This window comes from Stegastes partitus, unplaced genomic scaffold, assembly GCF_000690725.1.
Source record: "Stegastes partitus isolate 25-593 unplaced genomic scaffold, Stegastes_partitus-1.0.2 Scaffold899, whole genome shotgun sequence".
Lineage (NCBI taxonomy): Eukaryota > Metazoa > Chordata > Actinopteri > Pomacentridae > Stegastes > Stegastes partitus.
In genome coordinates, this window is record NW_007578630.1 from 237,695 (window position 1) to 250,823 (window position 13,129).

Consider the following 13,129-nt stretch of genomic DNA (forward strand, 5'->3'; position numbering starts at 1 on the left):
TTATTCTCTTAGTTTAGCACAGTTTTACAGATTTGTTAATATTTTGCCTGCTCCAGGGAACCTGAAATTGCAATGTCATGACATGTTTAGGTATGATCCGACATGTACAGCTTTGGAAATAATCCATCACACCGCTGTTTTAGAACTTCTCCTTCGGGGCTGTTGGTGAAGTCATACTATGTTTTCTTCTTTATGGACAGCTATTTTGGTGATTCCGTGCTGGTGCGGTGTCTCTCTTGCTGTAAGCCGCTTGATTAAGCACCGAGATGACTGTCTTCTCTTGAGTGATAATTCAGCTTGGATTATTTGTTTAACAAGTTAAACAACAGGTGGACACAACTGAGACAAAAACGTCCATTTTGACATTCATCTTTTCTTGTTTATGTATACACTTAAGTAACAGTTTGATGGAGGTGCATCATATTTTGGTGAGAGAGAAAATACTTTAAAAAGTTTCCAAAATACATTTTAAAATATTGCACAGCACGAGGTGAAGATAGCAAAGAGTAAACCGAACGTCTGGTACAACAATAAAGAGCTACAAAACACACACACAACCCCTAAAAAAAAACAAAGAAAAAATAAATACACTCAAAGTAAAAGCAAACCAAATCTTCAAATAATCCCAGAAGAAAAAAAAGAAATGCTCACTGATTGCAGATTTTGATTCTTTTGAAAGCTTGAAAAAGCTCCATCATACCTGAACGTCAAGTAAAATTGTAATTTACTTTTCATAATGTAAATACATAATAATTCCACTTCCAAATAAAAACCTAATTAAAATGATTAAAGTAAAACAAGCATAATGTATATGATGTTGACAAGAGCCCTAACTTTGTAAAAAAAAAACTAACTCCCAAAAACCTGAGTAGATGCACAGCAACGCACCAATGTATAAACTGTCTTGAAACTTTAAATACATTTCTAATTTGGTATAAAAATAGTTTGCTCATCCGCCCACTCACCTCATAGAAAAATACAATCTTCACCTAACACCGTCTCATCAATTCTGTCTCTAAATGTGCAAAAGAAGGATTGCTTTCGCTCTCCATCTTATTTAAAAAGCTTTGTTTTGGCCCTCTTTTGTCCATTCACGCTAACGCAGTTTGTCCCTCTGGTGCCGCCGTCTCCGCCGTCTTCGCCTTCGTTGTTGTTCGACCAGCTGGCTTTCAGAGGGGTGAGCTCAGGTGCTATAATGTCTCCGTCCTACATGTGAACAAAAGCAACACAGGCTGGCATTGAGACAAGCGGTGTAGAGTGTGCACAGCAAATGCAAACACATCCTTGCAGTAACTTGGAAAGCTATGCAGGGGCTCTTTAACAACAACTCCTTTCTCCCAGCTCGATCGTGGACCTGAGGGGGATCTACCCATTATATGCTGAATGTATGTCGACAGGGACTTACTGTCTCCACCCACAACAACTTACTGAGGCTATTCTTACACGTTCCGTATGAAAAACCTGATGCGCTTATTAGTTGGATGTTTTTTTTTATTTGTTACTGTCACATTTTAACTCACAGTGCGTTCATTTTTTTACTGCCATATTAAGTCCTGCACCGCTATGGAAACAGTACAACAATAGTTAGAAGTAATGGGCTCAAAAATGTTTAAAAAGTTAAAATGCTATAAATCATTTTAAAAAAAGAGAAAGCGCTAGTTGAATTTCTGTGATTACTTACTTCACAGACTTGAAAAAAAGTTGAATCATCATGTACAGCATCGAACATTCACTACCCTCTTCCTGGTTGCATTGAGGAGCACAGAATTTTGTGGGGTTTTGTTTTTACAAAATTCAGTGAGCGCAAACATTTTTTGTTTGGAAATATTTGTAAGAGACATGTAAGATACAGTGATTTTATGAACTATGGTGATTTTAAGCTTTGATTTTGTTATGACAGAACAGTATGTTGACATGATTTGTTTAAACACAAAAAGATAAAAAATCCAATCATTCTTGTGTCTTTTTACAGTTTTGGGCTCTTGATAAATAATTTAAAAACATTTTTTTAAAAAAAGAGAACATGTCTATCAAACGGGCTGCGGGGTGGCGCAGTTGGTAGCACTGTTGCCTCGCAGCAAGAAGGTTGCCGGTCTGCGTCCCGGTGGGGGCACCGGAATCTTTCTGCGTGGAGTTTGCATGTTCTCCCCGTGCAGCGTGGGTTCTCTCCGGGTTCTCCGGCTTCCTCCCACACAGTCCATGTTGAGGTTAATTGGTGATTCTAAATTGTCCGTAGGTGTGAATGTGAGTGTGCTTGGTTGTCTGTCTCTAAGTGTGGCCCTGTGATAGACTGGCGACCTGTCCAGGGTGTCCCCTGTCTTCGCCCTAAGTCGGCTGGGATAGACTCCAGCCCCCCCGCGACCCTAGTGAGGATTAAGCGGTGTATAGATAATGGATGGATGGATGTCTTTCAAACCCACCAACAGGTGTTGGTGTTCAGAAGGGTTAACATACTTTCGTACACTTTTACCACATTTCCTCCGTCTCAGATTTTCCCAACACTGCGTTTTTTTGTTTTTGTTTCCAAGTTGGGTTGCATACGAGTGTCTTCTAGATTAAATGTAAATTGGAACTACTTCCATCCTTGCCTGCCACCTCCTTCCTTCAGCCCCGATAAAATGTTTATGGCTCTAAATGCAAACTGCAGCGTTCTTTTCAGTGAAAATTGTACCTTCCAGCTATCCCTCTAATATGGGGAGCAGCAATAATATTATGGCACTGCAGAACATTTTTATAATCTGCAATACTAGTTTTTTTTCTTCTGGCCAGCAAGAACCAGCTGTGAATACAACACTGACATATCATCACCTTTTAAGTCAATATAGCCTATTTGTTCACAAGCCGTTGCATATATACACGTCCAGCAGTTATGAGGCAACATTTTGATGCTTCTGGAGTCAAATCTTAGGCCAACTGGTGAATTGAAGTCCAGTATTCACTTCTAGCGTTGCTGTTTTTTAAAAAATTTTTTTGTCTTCACCAACTTCAGAGAACCATAATTGGCTCTTTGGTTTCTAAATGCTAATGCATCAACTGGTTTGTCTGCCACTCAGTGCCATGGAGGAATCGTTTTGCTGAACAGTTCTCAACAGTGGCCGTAATACACACAAAATAGAGACAATACGAGGCCCTGCTCTTGACATTAACTATTCCCATTTTCTCAAAGGTGCCTTCAGTTTGGCAGGTAACATAGTTCTGTATACTGTGGCAGATAAACTGTACCTGAGGCTTTGAGAAATTTCTGTCCATGCACCACTGAACAAAGTGCTTCTTGGCAGCCTCCAGACTCTTTTCGTCCCTCTTCTTATAGTAGACCCTGATCAGCTGCTCAGCAAACTGCTCTGGAAGAAGTTTAGACACCTACAAGGATGGCAGAAGTTATTTTTGAGCTATAAATTTAAGATACAGGCAGTGACAACATTAAAAACACGAGAAACATACAGAAATTGCAGTTGTTTTCCACCAACTCTGACCTGGTTCTTGCGTATCTGGATGGCTTTAGTTATGTCGTTCTTACAGTAGAAACGTACGTTGTTGATGGGATTCTTTTCCTTCATCCCATAGTCCATAAAAATGACCTAAAAGAGAAGGAGAACACCTCAATAATCTACTTATGATCAACAAATCAAAATTCTTTTTTGAGGAGCTACATGCAAATGAGATTACAAGCAGTTAAATTAAAAACTCACACTAACTACGAAGTCCTCTGGCTGCAGACTGGCTTCCTGGCTACCAGTCTGAGGGATGGATTGAGCCAATTCTTCTTCCCATTTGTGAACAATTTCCTTATAGATAGTGAAAAGTGGCAGAGTCAGCAGCTGACACTCAGTCCATGGTAACATATGAGTTTTGAACACTCTGGTATCACAAACTTCATGTGACAGAATATACTGAAATGGTTAAGAACATGCCGCGATTATTAGAGATTCTATGCAGAGCATGTAAAATCTAATACAGGCTGATATTGCATATAAGAAATATTCACCAACCACATGGGCAGCTTGATAGCTCAAAGCTGATGTTTATGAATCGTTTCTTTCCAAAACACAGCTGAATTATTCAGTATCTTAAATGCAATCTTAGCCTGCACAAGCACGTTTTCCCATTTCATTCATCAGGAAGATCATCAGCATCATCAAAGCAGAAGGTATTCCTGTCAGGGTCCACAGAACAAACAGTATATCAAAGACAATACTGCTTAAGTAATTAGCTGATTATTTGATCGCCATTTTATCAACTGCCAACAATTCTGATAAATGCTAAGTCGTTTAAATCACTTCAGCGAGAAAAGTGCTCGACATTTGGTTAATCCACATTCTCAGCTGTGAGGTTTTGATGCTTTTCTTTGTTTTAAACTGCAGCAAATTGTGTTTAGCATGCTGATCGGAAAAAGAAAAAAACAAGCCACTGAGAAAGCTATGGGAAAATGCAACAGGCATTATTCACATTTACACAAATGACTGATTTCTCAAAAAAAACTGCAATCCCACTGAAATGGACATCGATAACAAGCTCTTAAATTCAACGTAAAGTCACCAAATATTTCATGTCACTTAGTCTTACATTATCTCCACAGTTTCTGTGTCACGTCACTCAAAGATTACAATAAATACAAACGATCCAACCCTACTGTTCATCCTACTAGCCTGATAAAAGTAAAAACACACACCTGGGTGACAGACACGGGTTTGTCTGCCTGAGTTTGACCCACACACTTGTAGAGGCGCCGACAGATGATGTTTTGTAGTATCTGCCTCGCCTCCGCCAGCTCCGCGGAGGAGGAGTTTAGTATTTGTTCAAACACATGATCTGAAGTAGAAACGGATAAATAAAACAAACCAAGGACTTCAGCATCACTAAATCATTTCTTCACATTCAGTGTTGCAAACTATAAAAGATACAATGACAAGAACGTGGCTGCGTCTGTGGTGTCACACCACTAACGGATGAGTGCAACACAAAATAATTTGTGCATGGGTGATAAATGTAATAGTGTGATCGGAAACTGTAGCTCGAGAACAAAGGCATGGATGATGTATTGAAAAGTAGGACCACTTTTTGATTCCAGCAGGAATTGGTAAACATGCTCACAGTATTGGCAGGTTGATGATCTGGGCCTTAATGATTTGAAAATGACACTTTGACTCTTTATCAAGCAGTTTGCACATCATGGTGAGTGCTACCACAGCTGGCCACAAGTATCAACCCAGCAGACAGACAACAGGCCACCTCATGTATCTCGCCTCCGTAAGAGTCCGCAAGAGTATGTGTGACATGGATTTCATCATCCACCAAAATCTGTAAGGGTCTGCAGCTCAAAATTTCTGACCTTGGGGACTGTCCGTAGACTGCACATGAGCCAGGAGGACAAATGATGTCTTAAGGAAACGCATGTTACAAGGAGAGTATATCTGGGCAGATTTTTGTTATTGACACCTTTAAAATTCATCATTAACAGAGTTGTAACTGAAGAAGTGCTGGACTTTGGAGATGCTTTGATTTGTACATGCTTTCTATCAACAGTGCCCAAACACAGTAGGAAGTTCTAAATTCTCCAGAAATCCTGTGCCATGTCCACCCTCTGTGCTCGGCACATCTCAGGAATCCTTACTGATACGGTGGTGTTACCGCCCAGTCTTTGACAAGCTGCTACATCCTATGAAACATGCAAAGTCACAGCTAGCTTTTCTAAAACATCTATGGGAGGATGGTTGTCTTTAGCATACCAACATGTACCCATTGTACTATGAATAGAACCACATGCAGATACAGTGTCCACTCTCAGTGTCTGCATCAGTCAAGTGGAAACCATAAACTGTCCTTAAAAATAATCTATGAGGTGTGTCAGAAAAGTTTCAGGACTGGCGTCACAAAAGATATATTTCAAATCCAAACTACAAACTATGAGTTTTCCCCTTCAGACAATCAACCAGCACGTCTACAAAGAGATCCTGCGGCGTTTGCTTCGTTCAGTGTGTATGAAGAGGCGAGAGTTGTGGCAGGACAAGTCGTGGCTGCTTCACCATGACAACATGCCTGCTCACAATGCCCTGAGCATCCGACAGTTCCTGGCTGAGAAGAACGTCGCTGGAGCAACCTCCCTAATCACCCCACCTGGCTCCGTGGGATTTTTTCCTCTGGGTGACGACGGAGCTGCAGAGGATCCCTGAAGAATCCTTCCAGGAGTGCATGGCAGCGTGGCAGAGAAGGCTGGGGAAGTGTGTTAGACTATAGAGGGATTACTTTGAAGGGGAAAACTTGTAGTTTGGATTTGAAATATATCTTTTGTGACACCAGTCCTGGAACTTTTCCGACACACCTCAATGACATTAGAGAAAAAAACAAAACAAAACACAACTCTTTCTCACTCTGGAAAGTCCCGCTAAAGTTGGAGAAAAGAAACCTGTGTATTTGTTCGGACTGGAGTTCAGAGTGAGCCGTCTACACGACGACAAAAGATATTAAGTGCTTGTCAGGATGATAAAAACTCAAACTCCACTCTGATGAAGGCAAAATGACTGAAAACATTGTGCTGGAGAAGTGTTAATTTCAATAAAACCACATAAAAAGGTAGTTAACAAAAGTAGTGATAGAAATGCACATTTGAACCATCTAGCATTATGTGTGTCTGGTTTATCTTCTCTCTTAGTCTAAATGCTGTAGAAAGTGTCACTGACCTGTCAGCTTGGTGTAGGCCTTCATGTCATCTATGGCTGTGGAGAGAGTGAATGTCCTCCCTCCTGAGCCTTCGAACTGAATGTGTGGATCTGCTTTTAAAAAGGCCTCTGTGATCCTGGAGGAGCACATTATTAGCGGTGAGAACATTTTGCTGCCAGGTAAAGCCAAGAAACAGAGTGATCAGCTACTCACATGGTCTCTATGATGTTGCCCACTTTGTGCTGGTAAGCTCTTCTATGGAGACAGTTCCTGGTGTGGAACATGTCATACAGATTGCCCACCTCCTGTGAAAACAATCATCTGGTTTTTTTAGTGACCAAATTTCATCTAAGGGGAGTACTGGTTAAAATACGATCAAAAAACACATGCAGTGAAGATATCACCTTGTCTCTAGTGCAGATGTTCTTCTGTCCGTCCACCTCACACACCCGGGCAAACTTTAGGCAGCGTCGATAGTCAAAGTTGTTCTGGATGCCCAGGTGGTAGCAGTCCCTGAGTAAAGACAGCAATTAAACTTAACAGACAGTACACATTTTGGAAAATTTCTATTAATCAAACTAACAAATCAGAAAGCCTCACCTGGCAAAGTAGTCCCACTTATCCACATCAATGCCATTCCTTTTGTTGGCCACGATTTCATACAGGAAGGACTTGTCCTCTGGACGGCCTTTGTATGGCCACTGCAGGGATGACAGGGAATTGCATAATCAGCTTATCTGGTTGTGCTTTCTGAGTTTTACAGGTACTCTAGGAAAACTCTTTCTACGTGGCCACATGAGCCCTGGCTCCCTGCTCAATGTTGCTCCCTTTGATCTTAAGTAAATAAGGGTTATAATCTGAAAAAATGAACAAAAAAAAGCAAAACTTTAACAAAATGTTGTCCAATCTTTTCTGGGCCACTCTGAACCTTAGAGGAAATGGACACATTGGAAGAAAATGAGAACAAGTGTGAGTCTTACTTACTTAAAATATCAGTAAAGTCCACATATTTTGAAGGCAGTCTGATGGAGAAACATCAAGAGGCCGCTAAATACTGAGCGGTCTGTCTAAACAGGGATGATGGTGAGCTGCCATGCCACACATCTCCTGCCAGTCTGGCTGACATGCCACTTCTTTATTATAGTATTTTTCTTTTTTTTCCCCTAAATTATGCATCTTACTCATTCAAGGACAAGGAATCATTGCAAGTGACATATCACAAAGACAAAAGCAGGATGTTTATGCTATTTTATTTTGGGGGAACTTTGTTATGATGAAATCCTAGTATTGTTAATTTGTTTAGATAAAATAAGCGACCAACATCTGTAGACTGTGAATGCAAACATCAGTGCTTTCACTTTCATTGTGTTCAGATTTAAACTGCCACCGTACACATAAATCAGCTGACAGATTCTTCCATGTACAGGTCCAATCATTACTGTTAACTGTATGTACTGGGTTATAATTGTGCAAAAGGAGTCCAAAGAGAGTTTTGTAAACACTGACTTAGTTGTTTTTGTTGTTTTTAAAAAAATATCAGATATTAGCTCTTGCACAAATGTAGTGCCATTGACTGATTTCACAAAAACAGAACTGGTCGGTACCTTCTGGCCTTGAGCTGCATCAGTGTTCGGTGGTCCAGCAATCTGCTCCTTGATAAAGTCCAGGTCCTCGGGCAGAACCAGCCCATGCTGCTCCATCACTGGCTTCAGGTCATTGTCCTCCACCAGGTAGTCAAACATGGCGAGAGAGGCGGTCTCGTGCTGTGAGATACACAACCTCATCAGTAAATGAATACGAGTATGTGGCCGGTGACAACTTGAAAATGAAAGCACAATGACTCATTCCTCAAATAGAAAGTGCTTGTCTACCTAACTCCTGCCTTATCTCTCACGTTTGGCCGACAGCAGGCCTGTGGTCATAACTTACATAATGACTGTGTGCTTAGCAGTTCTTATCAGTTATCTTTATCACTTTCAACACCGTAGCTGCTATCTCGGGCCTCATGCTATCAAGTCAGATTATATTTTGTACAGAAGCATATGTTTTTAATAACGTTAAGTGCTAATAAAACGCTTTTGTAAATGAGATACTGCCTATTGCTATAACTTTACGCCATGTAATCAAGAAGGAATAAACTTTGTGACTATGAATGTGTTACTCAATTTAAAAAAGCATAACATTGCTTGAACTGCGTCCTTGTGGGAACTGAAGCGAGTTTAGCAGGTAACAATTTTAAGAGGCTACGTCACCAATTTGAGAGGTTATCTGATATGTGGTGACAGTTATTATTATTATCTACTCGGATGTCTAATGATTTTGATGTAGGGAAAGTCTTTAGGTTGCACTGGACAAAGAAAAAAATAAATCAGAAGACCGTCAAAAAACAAGACCAAAAAATAAACCAAAAACTAAAAAACTGGCAGAATGTAAAAAATATACAGGCCTCCTCCTGCAGCTTTTCCCTCTCTGTTCAAAGACGCTTCCACTGGACGGACTTTAAACACATAAAGATAGTAAAGCTAAGGGCCATTTAAAGCTTTATGCGGGATTGAATTCTGCTGTCTGTGTTTCCTCTACATTCATTTAGTAATGGCGGGCTGCAACTGAGTGTCGCTCACATGAGTAAATAATTGATAGCATTAAGCCAACATCTACACGCCATGATGGAAATGCTGACTGCATCTTCAGATGAGCTTGTTCAAGTATTTCTCAAAGGAGAAAGGCACCTGATGAAGATGACACTCGGCAGGTATCATTAGCCTTTCACTGACTCATAAATGATGATCAGGTAAAAAATAGTGTTCACACTGTAATCAGATGTGATGTGAGTGTAAATTATCTAACGTTTATGTTTTATCTAATCGCATAAGACAAGTAACATTAGACAGGGAGGAGCAGTGGAACAAAGTGAAGGAGAGCTGAGCACAGCAGAGGGAGAGCCGAGTGGAGGAGGAGGAGGAGAGAGATGAGAACAGAGGAGAAGAACCTAAAGGAAAGCACAGGCTGTCGGGCTGGGACCCTATATTGGTTGAAAGAAATAGCCGGTTCCACTCAAGGCTCTACCACACTGATAACAGGGAGTGTCCATGAAGCTTTTTCTCCTTTCTTTTCTTTTTGCAAATTATACATGTCAATATTTCTGTTAAATAAATAAAAAAAATCAATAAATTCAGTGTATTTCCATTGTAAGAAATTATTATTTGTTTTTCTTTATATTGATTTGTATTGTTTTATTTATTTATTTTTTTTACATTTTTTTTAATGTTTTCATTCAGCCCTTAAAAAGCCATTTTACATCACCTGCAGGTGAAATGACCTGTGACTGACTAAAGTCTCGTGTCACAGCCAAGATTAAACAGTCAAAAGACGAGAGGAGGCCCAGAGGGAAAACAACGCATACACAAGGACTAATCCATAAGATATTATTTATTTTAGCTCACCGATTAACAAACCACTTTGAGTCAGCTTCAGTTTGAAACGTGCTATTTAAATGAGGGTGACTTGACTTGACGAACCGGTGCTGTACTGGCTCTGTCTGTGGCGGACACTGTGTTGTACTGCTGCCCTCAACTGTGGCTTACATTTAACATTAATGCCATATAAATCACAAAGTTTCTTACCTTCCACTTAATCCCTGGACGTGCTCTGGGAATGAACATACCATCAAACATATGGGAAAAAGGTCCATGTCCTGAAAAGGGAGAAATAAAGTAGAAGAACTTTGCATTAACTTACTTGGGCTCTATTCTAATCTGAAATGAATAGTTTTTCTTCTTCTTCTTTTTTTTTATTACAGCTTTATAATATGCATATGATGCTCTGTCTTCCAAAGAGAGAATGCCAAACTGCATAGACATGTTTGCATCTCTCATCTCTCCCAGCAGTGGTGAAAGAAAACTAGTACTAGTGAATTATAATTTTTTTGTACCGGAAAGCACTTTGGCGCAACAGCTAAAAAGTTCTATATAAAACACTGTGACTTGACTTGACTTAAGCACACACGTATTTGTCTCAAAGAATGACTGAAGAAAGCCCTGACCTTAATCCAACAGAAATGTTGTGGAAGGAGCTGAGGTGAGCAGTTCGTGCGAGGAAACCTACCAACATCACAGAGTGGAAGCTGTTCTGTCCGGAGGAATGGGCTACAATCTCTGTACTTGCCACTCTTAGATAAATGATTTTGGATAATTTTGCTCAATAAATAAACTATCAAATAAAATATTTTTTTTCTGATTTTTTCAGAGTGGGTTCTCTTTATCCATCGATAGGAGTAATTTGAAAATCTAATGATGTTTTAGGTCATTTTCATGCAGGAAAATATAAATAATTTCAAAAGGGTTCACAGGCTTTCAAGTGCATACTGCACAACATTTTATCAACGGCCTGCGAGTGTCTTGTGTGTTTTTTCTAAGCCCTTATGACACCACTCACCCAGGTCATGGCACAGCCCAGCGATCTGCACACAAAGGATGTCCCTGCGAGAAATGAGGAGTTCAGGCTGCCTCTCGTTCAGAGCTTGTACGAGTCGTCCCGCCAGGTGACCCACCCTGTACACAGCACACAGCAAAAACAACCATTTCTACACAAGCTATACAATGAAAACACCAAAGCATGACCGACAAATAATTACATGGACACACACGGTAACTGCTTTTAGGAATTTCTTGCAGTTCTTGCAGAAGATAGATTTACATATGTGGATTTTTTTCCCCATATTTCATAAACAAATTCCAATCAAAGTGAACACCAATTAAATGGCATTCAATTATTTAGGTGAGGCAATAATGCTGTTGGGGCATCTTTCAAGGATCAACATGTTCTTCTGATATATCGCAGCCTTTCCACCACACAGATCCTCGTCCACTGTCAGCAATCTTTTTCACACCAACTACAGCACAACAGGAAGCAAGTGTTTCTATCGAGGCAGGAATAAAAGGGTTTAGTGTAAGATTACTGCAGTTGCTCTTGTGCGATCCAGCCTGCTTTGTAAACTTTCACATTTTAAGTCCCTATTAAGTACTGAGTGAAAACACCGTATTGTATATAGCACCTTTTAATACACTCTCTGTCTATCTGCCTTCAGTGATGGACATCTACATGAGCTTTGCATCTGCTGTGTTTTGTTTTTTTCACCATTACTTTGCATTCAACAGCAAAACAGTGTGTGCTAACGATGGACATTCACCAATAAATAGTGCGTCTAACTGAGAACATACCCAATGCTGTGTTCAAAACGGTTGTGCGAGGCTCCGGGAAAAACAAAGTAGGTTCCTCCCAGTTGCTTGATGTACCGCAGTCTCTGGAACTGAGGCGTGTCTATGATTTTGATGAGCAGCGGGTGCATCTCCACATGCCCGTGGATGGGATCATTAAAGACCTGGCAGCCGACAGGAAAGCAAACAGGTATGAATACACGAAAGACGCTCAGTCCTCATGTGTAATCAAAACAGAAAAATGCCAACACACCCAGTTTCACTGTTTATATTTAGATGGGAAGGCGGTTTTGGAACCATTTCAACCAGGAAACAAAACTCCAGTAATAAGCCTTTATTTAATCGATCACTTCTCTATACCAAAGTTTCAAGGTTTTTTTTAAAAAACATAACGTATAGAGTAAAAGAGGACGTGCTGAACACAGGCGAGTTGAAAATGATCAACAAAAATTGGTTAAAATGAATAAAGGTAAGCTGTAAGGGTGATGTAAAAAAAAAAAAAAAGGATGAGCAGGTTTTAAATGTGAAGAGGGATCAAAAACAGGCAATCAGTGTAGAGAACCATATATTTGTTCTCATAAGCAAAGCGTTCACCTCGCTCTCTGACAGCCGTCAACAGAGGACAAAAAAAAATGCTTTTCACCTGGAGACCATGGCGTTGTTTTACATTTCTTTGCACCTTATTGTGTCTGACTTATCTCTGTAGCCTTGGAAGTGTAACACCATGAGGCAGTGTTTACCTTGTTTGGCCCAGCTGCTATTTGCCATAGCTTCCTGAGGCTGTGCAGGATCTGCAGACGGTCACCAAGACACCTAGACAGCATGAAGAATACTAAATTAAAAAGTCAAGTGCAAGAGCTGAAGACACAGGAAAATGAGTGAGAGACGTCAGATAACCCAATTAAAGGTCCCATATGGCATGCTTTGTGAAATGTAAAAGTTGTGAAGATATGAAGACATTTACATCTGCCATTCCTACAGTCCCCGCTCCCCGATAGCCTCCCAGCTTTTATGAGCCAACAGGAATTTCATTGCGTTGTGACGTTCCAACTCAGTAACCAGTGGTCATCAACCCCCCTGAGGTGAGCCTTTCAGGATGAGCAGCGCATTAAGACTACATGTTAACCAGCAGTCATGTCAGAGCTGTTTCCCAAGCTGCTTTTCTGCACTGCTGCCTTCATAATTGCAACAGTGCCAGAAAACTCACTAAACACATGAATTAAAGTGAATATAGCAATATATGTGTGTGTGTGTGT

The 13,129-nt window shown here is 40.4% G+C and overlaps 1 protein-coding gene across 2 annotated transcripts in view; it reads right to left on the reverse strand.

Moving 5' to 3' along the window:
* Positions 1–353: 353 nt before the first annotated feature.
* The window catches only part of LOC103366035 (SAM domain and HD domain 1), a 26,747-nt gene continuing 13,971 nt past the window's right edge, over positions 354–13,129 (reverse strand). Inside the window, exons 3-16 of one of the 2 annotated variants that reach the window (XM_008293652.1) lie at positions 12,614–12,686; positions 11,877–12,037; positions 11,092–11,207; positions 10,281–10,351; positions 8,262–8,420; positions 7,258–7,358; positions 7,062–7,170; positions 6,871–6,962; positions 6,678–6,793; positions 4,670–4,809; positions 3,690–3,785; positions 3,474–3,578; positions 3,223–3,360; positions 354–1,206 (exon numbers count right to left, since the gene is read on the reverse strand). In XM_008293652.1, the coding sequence (XP_008291874.1) occupies positions 1,054–1,206; positions 3,223–3,360; positions 3,474–3,578; positions 3,690–3,785; positions 4,670–4,809; positions 6,678–6,793; positions 6,871–6,962; positions 7,062–7,170; positions 7,258–7,358; positions 8,262–8,420; positions 10,281–10,351; positions 11,092–11,207; positions 11,877–12,037; positions 12,614–12,686 (1,630 nt within the window). In that variant the 3' untranslated portion in view covers positions 354–1,053. The remainder of the gene's footprint in view (positions 1,207–3,222; positions 3,361–3,473; positions 3,579–3,689; positions 3,786–4,669; positions 4,810–6,677; positions 6,794–6,870; positions 6,963–7,061; positions 7,171–7,257; positions 7,359–8,261; positions 8,421–10,280; positions 10,352–11,091; positions 11,208–11,876; positions 12,038–12,613; positions 12,687–13,129) is intronic. The other variant, XM_008293653.1, reaches the window with a different exon arrangement.